This window comes from Haemaphysalis longicornis, unplaced genomic scaffold (genome assembly GCF_048455015.1).
Source record: "Haemaphysalis longicornis isolate Haplotype H1 unplaced genomic scaffold, Haemaphysalis longicornis Haplotype H1 scaffold_6, whole genome shotgun sequence".
NCBI lineage: Eukaryota > Metazoa > Arthropoda > Arachnida > Ixodida > Ixodidae > Haemaphysalis > Haemaphysalis longicornis.
The window spans coordinates 65699709-65711932 of record NW_027526407.1 but is presented as its reverse complement, the minus strand read 5'-3'; the positions used below and the strand labels follow the sequence as shown (position 1 = coordinate 65711932).

The window sequence follows — 12224 nt, the reverse complement described above, 5'->3', positions numbered from 1 at the left end:
TTGCATTACAGCTTGTTTTACAGCTGGATTCCAGTATCTAGATTGGATTGGATGTGCAGGTGGCGCCCTGTCATCTGAGGCTGACAGTTGTCTATACTGAGGGATAGTGATAACACAGCTCTCGTCATAATGGTTGATTGTTTGCAGGGTGTAACGCGCCGACGCTACACGGGTGATGAGGCGTGCCGTTGTGGAGGGCTCCAGATTAATTTTGACCACCTGGGAATTGCTAACATGCGCCGAAATCTTGAACACATGGGCATTTTTGCTTTTTGCCTCCATCAGAAAAGCGGCCGTGGCGGCTGGGAATCGAACCCGCGTCCTTGTGCTCAGCAGCACAACGCCATAGTCACCGCGGTGGGTTGTCATAATAGTTAACGACACCCTTCAATATCACTGTTATCAAAATGTACACTACGTTACTCTAAAAATTATACCAGCTACAATATCTATACATATTTGTAGGTAACACTATACCTCTGAAAAGTGCGCTTATAATCTTTTTAAGATGTTCCCCCCTGTAACAACGAGACAAACAGAAGCAAGACAGCGTCATGTTGAGATGCATGTTTATTTTTTTTGCTACGACCACTCAAGTTATGACTACGATGAAGGGACACGCAAACGAAGGGTCAAGAACACACTCTACATACGCGCGTTCGCATGAGGAGACACCAACGATATCGAGTCCACATTCAACGTGGACAGAGGGGGGAAAAACACAGGGGAACAAAAACAGAAGACACGCATTCGCTATAGTCCAATGCGTCAAATTGAAGAAAATGCAGTGTGATGCATAATACGCCGCAGTCATTCAATGACGTCATGTAAGGTTTAACACAGAAGAGCGCCACCTGTCGTCGCTCCGACAGCTGCTCAAAAGACCCGGAATATCAATTTATCGGCAACACTTCAGCTGCACTATCAACACCAAAAACACACACAAAAAAATGATAGAAACGATAAACTTCTTGCCCATGTTTGGTACTTTCAGAGATTCAATATCAGTAACTACACTTACCCCTGCACTGGGGAGTCATAATGTGCGACATCACCCTTACCACGAAAAACCCGCACTTTCAGAAATAATAATTTGACCAATTTAGTTGAAGCCTTCAGCGATGACAGATGGCGCCATTGCATGTAAGAGCTGCCCGTGGCCGGCGCATGTTCAACCCTTCGCAACACCAAACACAGTGGAAACGCGTAAAGAAAGTGCGAACTTATTTCTCTCCGGAACACACAACCACAGGCGTTTTTCGAGCTGGGGTGCAAGACGTCGGGGATGTTACACGCGGCACATGTTTACGCGCACACACAGGTGTTGACAGAAAAGAAAAAGAAAGAAGAACGCGAGGTGTGAAACGATACATTCAAGACATGGACGTGTCATCGCCCCACACAAGACCCTTGGTCGTGGAGAATGCCACAAGAAAAATCACCGGGTTTTCGACCTCTGGCGCCACCTGTTGTCAGGTGGGCAAACTTCATCTCGGAGGGGAAATTACCAAGACCTGTAGAGAACAGCGACAAACAGAATGACATTGATGAGGACGAAATGACACAGGCATGCGACGATTACAGGCTTCGCAAAGCATCTGACCCCGCGTGATTTGAGCTACAACGTCGGGCGCGAAGTGCATTCCGCTCCGCACAGTGGTGTCTGCACAATGCATTCTTTCTTCAGCGGGGGCCAGCAAGCAATGCTTGAAGCCAAAGGGGCTCACACAAATTCTACAAAACGTACAAAAAAGAAAAAGTAAACACGCTGGCTTTAATGATGAGATGTCCACTGTCACACATGACTGCGTCACAAACACCGGAAGCGAATAGAAAAAGGGCGCAACGCACGAGCGAAGGAGGCTCTGTGCCGCCTTTTTTTTTTGAGGGTGTGAGAGACAACAGAATGTAACAATATTATTGCATTATCAGTCTTTCTCATTCGGAATCATCAGGGCAACACTGTATAGCTAGAATAATAATAATAGAAACATGGTCGATCCAAAAAAATATTCCCGTCATAAATAAGTGATGTATGTTTCTGATGAATATGCACAATGCAGGCCAAAATATGCATCTCACCACTCGACCAGCAACAAATAATAATAAAAAAGAAACCTCGCTGAGACAAACACGAATGCAGTAACAAATGCTTAAACGAACAGACGCTTCTTACGTCGGGGACATATTCACAGGGGCATTGCACTACGAAAAATGAATACCGAAAAAAAAAAGCACAAACAAAAAATACCAACAGGAACAAATAAAGTGGCTGCAGTTAACAGAAAGCTGCAGATTTTTTTCCTCTTTTTTTTCTTCTTTCAATGCCCATAAGTACTTATGCGAGGTTCAGCAGTCATAAACAGACCAGCTCTGAACATCCACGTCTTGCGCGTCTACAATAGGAACAAAACACAAAAAGGTGAAGCGAAAAGTTGGGCTTGGACCACACGGAAAAGGACAAGGGCAGACAAAGGGGACGGGAGGCGAGACGACACAGATCAAAGGTTAGCGCTGTTTTAGAAGCAACACGATAGGTGGGTGCATGAAAAAGGATACCAGATTAATTTTGACCACCTGGCGATCATACTGTGCATATCTTGACACAGGCGTTTTTGTTTTTCGCCTCCATCTGAAAAGCACCCACTATGCCTGGGATCGAACCCCCATCCTTGGGCTATGCCTTAGCCAGTGAGGCACCCCGGCAGGTTTGGGTGCAATAAAGGTGCCACTTTTGTAGACAAGCTTACTTTTCCAAGTAGGGCAATTATTTTGTCCGTGATCTTTGTCCGTACACAACAAAAATCTTAATAGTTAAAAAAAAAAAGCATTTTTTTTGCACCCAACTGGTACATTGCTTCGTCAACTTGGCATTACGTCCTGAAAGTCTCAAGGCTTTCGCAATAATAAAAAAAAAGAAGCGCAAAGCTTTACACAAGAGCACTGAGGGGTGGAATTGGGCAAATCACTGACCCACAAGTGCCCATACGCTAATATTTTACGAGACACAACCAAGAAGAAAAATTCAGGAACAGTCATTTGTGGATCTCTTAAAACTCGTTCGCGAAACTGAGGCTTGGCCTGACGCGCACACCTTGTTCCGGCTTTGGAGGCCTGCAACATGGTGTTTCTCGCACACCGTTCGCACACGGCGTCAACCGTGCTTTGCACTCCGACTGTCTCAGTGGTCACGTTTACTTGCTTTAGCAGGAGCATTGGCTGCCTGTCACTCATTTTGTTGTCCACCAGTACCGGCATTTTGTCACCATCATCCCCACTCCTTCCTCTCGTGACGCCTATGTGGCCCTGCACTAGCTCCACACTCCATTTCATGGTAAGATGCCGCACGTGTCATGGTTCAACATCACTTCTCATAGCACACGCCGTTGTTTTCTCTTATTCTGCCGTCCCCAAACCCACGCACCGACGGCGCAAACGTTTTCCAACGTCGACCGCCTACTGCTGACGCAACAACACATGACCACGAGATCATTAAGGCCCGTTCACACTCACGACAAAAGCGACGGGAATTCTGTCGCTTTGTCGCGCAACGATCGTTTTTGTTGAGTGGTCGGGGGCAATTTTCGTCGCAAGTGTGAATGAGCCCTTATAGTGACCGACGCCTAGAAAATATCAGGCTCAAATTTGGGCTTTGGCGCCGACGAGAATTACGAGCACCGCCAATCCCTTCAGCAGGTTAAAAAAAACAGAATGAGCAATTTGTGTTTGGAGTTCATTCAGGTGATTTATGCAATTTCTTTTCCCTCGCGAGGGAATTAAAGTCCAAAGTGCCGTGACAAGGCGCTGACCCAAGTCCGCTAATTCCGACACTGCCCAAAATTAATGCCAACCATCCCCTCATTGCGGTGTGCGCTAAGCTTTGGCATCATGCTGAAGAGTTAAACTGTCAGGCTATAAAGAAGGGGAATGCTCTGCTTGCAGGCAAGGAACTGTTCGACAGCACACGAAGAGAGAAGAAATGACACAACAGTCAGGCCGCACAGTATATATAGGGCTAGCCAACAACAGAGGGGCAGAGGACAGTTGTACGTTGTTACACGACACGGCTACAAAACGAAGTCTTAGAAAGAACACCCGGGCTCCCAGACACACGCAGCCACGACTTCCTTCTAGCCAGTTGGCAAGAGCAAGAGTGGGGGTGAAACATGGGCTTAGGAGTCCCCTCCCTTTTTTTATATCCGTCTTAGAAAAAAGTGGCAGTGACTTCCCGACTAGCTCACAACAACATTCTTGCACGCCTTGTCTTCTCATTTCCAGCCGCCCCTTAACCCTAGCGAGAGGTATTTGGTGCCCACTGAGGAAACCCACATTACAACGCGCAAACCGAACGTCGCTAACGCAGTTGATTTTGACGCAACTGACGATATGAGACTTCGAATTGTTTGACTCGACAGATACTATAGTCACGTGCGCAAAGATTTTTGTTTTCTGCATCCCCCCCACCTTTTCATTCACGGTCTTCAGGGGGCAAATTTCAGTTTTCCCCTCAATTTAAACTTGCCACAACCCATCAAAAACCACGCCGACCACTTCAATAAAAATGCGTGCCTCGTACAGTGCAGTTACTTTTGCCCTACGTAAGCGGTCACTTTGGACACCGCTTCGACCGCACCGCTGATTCTTGAAATTTGCTCGCACCTGCTGGAAAACACGGTCCCCAGCTGATTTGCATTAGATACGGAGAACAGCAGTGCATGCAATTAACACCTTACATTTTTCAGGGACGTTTTGTCTCAAAACTATGCTTGTCACGTAATTCGTGGTTGGCCATGCTACGCAAGCGTAGGAGAAGAAAAAAAGGTCGGCCGCATATCTGCTTGCTTCACCACAAAAGTCAAAAGATGATAATCTTCCACCACCCCTCAACTCCCTTTATGATGAATGCAATGAAGGTTTGCTCAGTTCAATTTTCTCGCTCTCGCATAGCTTGCACAACATTTGTTTGGACCTTTTGCTTCTGTTGTGTTTCTCTCTCTCTCTCCGTCTCTTGAGCCAGTATCTTTTGTTTTTTGTTTGCTTTTATCTCGCACTTTTGACACCATTTTAAATGCATTTCGTTTTTCATTTTCTATTGTAAAAATTAAAGCCGTTCCACTTAACATGAAAGCTGTCAGAAGTGCAGGGCAGTGATTCGCCATAATGGGCTGTGGCGCCGTTATCCACTCACTGCTACCACCCATCACGCTCTTTGCCACCCTGTCTCACTCCTCTCCTGATGAATTCAATGGAGGTTTGTCCACTGCAATTCAAATTTCCCGCCTTCGCAGTGCTCGCGCACCCCCTGCCTGAAACTGCGTCAGCGGGAGTTCTGTTCTTTTTGCGCTTGTTTTTCCTCCCACACATGCCGGTGTTGCATTGCCACCTTTTTTTCGCTTACTATCGTAAAAAGCAACCCAATGAGCGTTCCCAACTAAATAGATGCGGAGACTGCCGGTTAATTACATATATTTTGCCCCAAATGTACCTGCAGTTTTCTTTGCCCTAAACAACAGGGAGATGTATGACAAGCACCAGCGGTTCACGAGTTTCGGACGGCTATGACTATATAAACCGCTTGCTTTTCGAAGCCTTTTTTTTGGGGTCCATTACACCGTAACGCCGTGGGGGTCTACTTGGATCTGTTATCTCGCTGCGCTGCCTGATTCCAGCAGTCACTAGACATTGCGACAGCGAATGAGCTAAGACGACAAGGTGAGCCCCTAAAGTGCCCTGCACTTAAAACCAATCAAATGTGTATTTGTAATTAAAATAGCGCTAGTAATTTCGGTTATGTACTCATAGTTCACATCTAGTATTCCTACGGTCTCCGCTGTGGTGAATTGCAGAGACATGAACAAGCCATGGCAGCAGCTGATTTTAGGCAAAGCAAGCAGATATCCAGTTTTTTTTGGCTGGGTGGCGAGTCATTGAATCGAGTGACAGACAGACAGAAGGTTACATGTTCAAATAGCCAAATTCAGAAATTAAAGCACAAAACGAATCTTCCTAGAGTGCCTACAGGTTTAGCCCATCAAACCAATAAAAATAAAGTGCAGTGAGAGCCATGGTCATGTCAAAGAATGATGGCCGGGCTCTACTAGCGAACACCTTCCATGCTGCGTACTCAAGCAAGTTCAGGCTTAGCCGATCTGCAGGCTGCTCTGTGGGCACCAAAGCCTCTCGGAAAGCTCGCTCGTTTACCAGCTACAACACCAACAGACTCACACCAGGGGGTGCAGATTCGTTCAACAATCGCAGGGAAATGCGAAACACTTTCCGGAAACAGTGCACAACAACAGCCAAGAAGAAACAGCACGTGGCGCCCTCTGGCGACAAAGAGCCAAACTACAACACTCACACCCCGGGCCGTGAACGCCGTCATCGGCCACCGAGTGGCGCGCGGGACAAGCAACTGCACAACCCAACAATCGAGGACCTCTCTCGGAACCCCTTAACGAGCCACCTCGTTAATTGTATCAATTTCGATAACACTTTTCATGGGGAAAGAAAAAAAAAAAGACACACTCATGATGGTGGCTGGACAGCTGAGGTGGCTGTCGGATAACTATTCAATAAAAAGATGCTCATGCAAGTTTTAAAAAATTCTGCAGTGAATGCCGAGGTTTTGGTTAACTGTTCTTTTAGTTTTAGGCGGTAGCCAATATCGATGAAGCAGGAAGGCAAGAACTAATAGAGCTACCTTTGGACTACTAGATTATGTTCAGCACAGTATCTGTTTCAACGAAAGCCCAAGGTTGGCATCGCGACAGACTCAAAAACCAGCAGGGAAAAAAAGAGGTAATCTTTTGGCGCAGCTAATTTCACAGGGGAAAAACGAACTTCTTTGCAGACATCTTCCGTCGTGTGCGTAACACTACCCGTCGAGCCAAGGAACGCCCCTTTTGCTTTCAAAGAAACTGCCACGTACCACACACTCGAGTACTCGCACGTCGAATCCAGCCCAAGCACAAACTTGGCGACCACTCAAAGTCTTTCCGGGCAACTGATCAAACCTGTTGTGAGCAACGTCGGTGCTAGTTTACTCCTCATCAACTCGGTCGATAAGTCTCAAACGAGACCGATCCTTTTTTTTTTGTTTTTTTTTTCCCTGTCCGCATCACCTTGTGATGACGGCGGCTTAAACTCGCCCCCTCCGCTTCCCTCTTCAAGGAGGCATAGGTGCGAGCAATTTTTCCTTCTGACTAGAGTACAAAAATGGAAAAAAGTTGGGTCACCTTGGCGAGCTCCCTGAACCCCTTCCGACTTGCCCTCTCCGACAAGGCATGGCGTCCCAGAATGCATAACGCGACCAATTCAGTCCGTTCTTGAGCCAGGCTGTAACAGGCCGCCCACAGCCTCAAGGTATTCGGGGTGCACAGCGCTTGAGTTCAACTTGCAGTCCGTGGTATTAACCTTGCATTATTTGCGAATCGCAGGAAGACAACGACGAGTTTGAACTCGGTGTTCGATGCAGCCAGAACTCCCCGACACCAAATCCATCGACCGAGCCATCTCGCATCCGTTGGAGCGGTCCGAGGCGCTGTTACCGACGAGCACCCAGAAAGCTTGCATATTCCGTCGGAGCAGAACAGTACATGCCGCGACTAGGAGACAGCTGGACTTTGAGTCGGACTTCCTAAACGCTCCGACACTGTCACATACCGTATTTATTCAATTATAAGGCAAGGGTGCCACTTGGAAAGTAAAGAAAGTCGCCATACATATATACTGAGTTTCGAATATAAAGTGGCGTACGACTTCAAGACTAGGGATTTTGAAAACCACTGTGGTTGATTCCTCTGTCATAGGAATCGGTACAACACAAAAGTGAAATGTGCAGCGAAATCTGCAGCTGAGCATGATTTGCGGGTCGGAAGCTGTCGTGTGGGTGTGCTTGGCAAGCGACGCCCTGCTGGCGGGTCGCTTCGGCAAAGGTGCACTGGCGTCATTTCTGCGACGGATATGACGTCAGTGAAATCTTCGTGTATTCCGGCATAAAACACGTTCGTGTTAAAAAAAACCTCGCCTTATATTCGAATAAATACGGTACTTCCAATTTTTTTCCCCTTCCTTCTCTCGTGTAAGCCATCTCCCTCACAATGGGCGGAACAGCCACGCCGTCATTCGGAGGCGGGGACAAAGCCTGGGGGTGGGGAAGGACAAACAAGGCTTTGCTACCGCTGCAGCAACACTTCATCGCCTCCGCGTCGAAATCGTGCATATATTTGTGGTGAGCAAGGCTGGATCCGCCGGCAACGGTTCGGATGGGGCACGGCCGCGGACTGACAAGGTGACAAATACTGCTTGGAATGACGCGACGTCGTGCAAGGGACTGTCCCGAGGGCAAAACGAGCCCCCCCGGGAAAGTTAGGCTCTGACCTCGACAACGTGTCATCGCGGACTAAAACCTCCCCACAGAGACTGCACTTGGCGAAGAAGTGATGCTTTCGAACCGCACCGATGCTCTTCAACGACGAAAATGAACGGGCAGAAAACAAAAAAACGTCTCTCGCAAGACCTGTTTGAAACAATCCGTGCGACGGAACAAAAATGGCACATTGCTACAATGCTGTCTGAGATATGCATTGCACCCCTGGTCAGGTGATCAAGCTAATACAGCGTGTCAAGCATGTTTTTGGAAGCTCAATCACAGGCCAAAGTAAAAAACGAGGGAAATTAAAAACGGGTGATAATTTGCAGAAAAGTGGTGCTGTGGCTGGCCATGACCCACTGAACAAATGACACCTTATTAGCTGATGGGTAGAAGACATTGTCTCCAGTAACAAAGAGTTCATAGCTTCTGTCACAATTGGCCTGGAATGTACGCAATAAGAATCACTATTACATCGATAAAACGAAAACAAATTCACCGGCACACTTCTTCAAATTGGTCCAACTTTGCAATCGAAGCGGCGAAATGCATAGAATTTTTCCGACAGAATCAATGACAGAGCTTTGCTAGCTAGTGAAAAAGAATCTGGCGCCGCTGTTCTGAAAACGTAAAGAACGCAACTTCAATCACGCGGCTGATCAAAGTTAGTCAAAAATCGATTAAAACAAAAGTTCTGCAAACAACGCAGCCGTTTTACGGCAACTTTTATAGTTTTACAAGATGCCCTTCTAGCTGTTAGCAGAAAGGTACGATCCAACAAAGTTCTTTACAAGACTGGGTAAAATGAGGGTCGAACACGATTACACCATGCACGTGAATGCCGCGAAGACCATGTGGCTTGGCATCAAAATGTCCCTTACAGTCAGATGTATATACGCTGCCGACTTCACGTGCCTGGCCAAGCAAAGCGGGTGGTGTAGAAGCTTTTTCAGACAAAGTATGTCCGGCAGCATAAAAACAGCACACAAGAAAACAGAAAATAGAGCTTGAATGGCCTCAAACACATGCAGGACGAAACAAAGCACTTGTATAATCATGCAGGAAAGAACAAAAGAAAAAAAAATTACTCACGAAGCTTGTAGCAAAGTTCCCCGAGTTATGCCTCACAAAACCAAATACAACGCCGGCCAAAGAGGTAAAAAGCAATAGCAACAGTTGTATAACAAGGGTATAAGTTAGGGGCAATAAATTACGTCGGGTAGTAACAAGGTCGGGGGAAAGCGGGTACGGCGGCAACTAAAAGATGCGGTCGAGGGTAGAAAATGAACGCGATCGTAACGAGAGAAAAAACAAAACGTCGCAAAACAACCAACAAATGAAATGAGGAGGGATAAGAAGGGGAGAAAAAAAAATGAACGAACAAAAAGAATTGGCGGGACAACCTAGGGCAAAAGCCAACGTTAATCGCTGGCGCCGTCTGGGGAGGCGGAGCCTCGCGAGAGGTTTTCCGACGCGTCGGGGCTGCTGGGGTTGCAGTCGGACATCTCGGGCGTGGGGAACAGGAGGGCTGCTGACGACCCCACATCGTCGGCCGGCGACGTCACCGCGGTCACCGCGGATGATGCGCCATCAACGAGAGATAGGGGTGCGCCATCGGTGAGCATGGAAGCGTCCGTGTCCTCTGCGGTGAGCCGGGTGTTGCTCTCGGTGGTGTCGGGGGTGTTGACGCCTCCTCCGCCGGCCGCCAGCGACGAATTGGCCGCCGCGTTGAGGCGCCGCCGCCGACACCGGCAGGGACGCAGGAGCTTGGGGTAGATGAGCACTTCGCCGTGGGGGCCCTTGAAGATGATGCCACAGCACACTTTCTCTCTGCGGCGAGGGAGAAAAAGAGCAAAAATATCGAGACGGTTTGGCTGCACCAATCACGGAATATTACACAGAGACAGCATACATCCTTGCTTACATAGGCTTCATTAAATAATCAAACGGTGGGTATGTAGCACTCTGTTAAACTAAAAGCAACTATGGTTGAGGACGCATCAGTGTTTAACTCTTTCGGGACCGCTCCATAGGCCATCGATCACATATGATCGATGGTTTCGCGAGCCTGCAGAATACAAATTTTCGCTCGATGGAACACCTAGCGACATCTAGGAGATAGTTTGAAAACTGGAGTTTTCAGTTCTGTGAAGTTTCTTTTTTTATCGCCAGGCGGCAACGCATCAGATATTTTATTCTGACGGGCAGTGGTTTCGAATGTAAACAAACATGGCGTCATACTCGCGCGAGCGCGATAAGAAATCCGCCTCATCTCGTCTCGCATATCTTCGCCTTCTACTGTTGATTTCAACGATGAGAGTGGCAGTGAAGAGTCGGAATGCGGCTTTAGAGATCGGATTTCAGCTCGAGTGAGGATTCAGGTGTCAATCAGCCTGGAACATCAAATCGCGCTCAAAGGTGGGTGTTGGTTTCGGTTTCAATTGTCTCTGGAGTAGGTATGTGCGCTTGAAATATGTTCTGGCTGGTTTATATTTGTTCGCCAGGGTGTTAACTGCCTATGGTGGTGATCTCCTGCCACCATCTCAGAAAGGGATCAAGTTTTCGCCGAGACGAAAGCCCGGCGTGTACCTGGGCGACGACGTAGCCATGGCCCTAGTGCCAAAGAGATCACGCACAAAACAAAAAACCAGTTACACCTAGCCGTATCAAACTTTCGCGATGAAGAAACAAAGCATTGTGTTAGATTTTGTATATCCTGAAATAATTTTATTCTTTTTTAATATTTATATATTTACGCTTTTTTCTATCTTTTTCTGCAGTTTTTTTTACAAAGTTTTTACTTTAAGATTTTTTCATGGTTCTATCGTCAGTGTTGAAGTAAAACTTGGTATTGTATGTCAAAGAACATATAATTAGCTGCATTTTGGTATATGCTAAGGCAGGATGGTGCCTTTGCTTTATGTAATAAAAAATTTGTACCGAGACCTCCCTTTTTCATCACTTTTTCCGGCGGTCCCGAAAGAGTTAAACCAGTTAGGCCTAGGTTAGTCTTTGAGGTCTGACGACATAAATTAACCAATACCTGCAGCCTGATGTGAAATGAACACTTCTTCCAATGGGTGCCAGTCGACAGCATGATGTTATGCCTAAAATTCAATGTTTACACCCAACGTTAGGTAACTGATGCTGAGCCTACTAACATGCCATGCAATGGCATACTGACTGTACGTCTTACTGCCAGTACAGGTTGGCCTCAGAAACAATATCACATTGGAAACATCTGGGTACCTGTCGACAGCATGACGTTAGGCCTAACATTCAATATTTACACCCAAAGTTAGGTAACTTTAATGCTGAGCCTACTAACATGCAATGCAACGTCATATTTACTGGAAGTCTTGTTGCCAGTACTCGTTAGGCTCAGAAACGATATCGTATTGAAAACATTTGCTAGGCATTAGAAAAAACTAGGCTTCGAAAAAAAAAAAAAAAAAAAAACGACTGTGGCTTGCGCAACCGTTGCACCGGGCATGGCGACGGCTTAGGGCGGTAACTCACTTCCTCCAGAAGCTCATGTCAAGAAACGAGGAGATCTTGAAGGGCGTCGTCAGTTTGCTCCGCCGCCCCATGGAAGAGGCCGTGTCCGCCGCGTAATCGCCCCGGCGGCCGCTCCCGCTGCTCCGTTGCTTCCGCTTTTTCTTCTTCTTCTTGGACGTGCGGGGCTTCAGCGTGCGGCAGCTCCGCTGGCGGTCATCGTCGTCGTACTCGTCGTCATCTTCGTCCAGGATGCCAGAGTCCTCCGACGAGTTGCTCGGCGTCGGACTCGCGGCCCTACTGTCCGGCGGAGACGGCATCGACGACTCGCTCAGGCTCTCATCGCCAACTGCCACGG

The 12224-nt window shown here is 47.4% G+C and overlaps 1 protein-coding gene across 4 annotated transcripts in view; it reads right to left on the bottom strand.

Annotated features, from left to right (window-relative positions):
- Positions 1–552: 552 nt before the first annotated feature.
- LOC144142856 (SIN3-HDAC complex-associated factor) overlaps positions 553–12224 on the bottom strand; it is a 35566-nt gene continuing 23894 nt past the window's right edge. For all 4 annotated transcript variants that reach the window (XM_077674664.1, XM_077674663.1, XM_077674662.1 and 1 more), the window contains 2 exons: positions 11891–12215; positions 553–10201 (listed from right to left, as the gene is read on the bottom strand). In XM_077674664.1, the coding sequence (XP_077530790.1) occupies positions 9793–10201; positions 11891–12215 (734 nt within the window). In that variant the 3' untranslated portion in view covers positions 553–9792. The remainder of the gene's footprint in view (positions 10202–11890; positions 12216–12224) is intronic.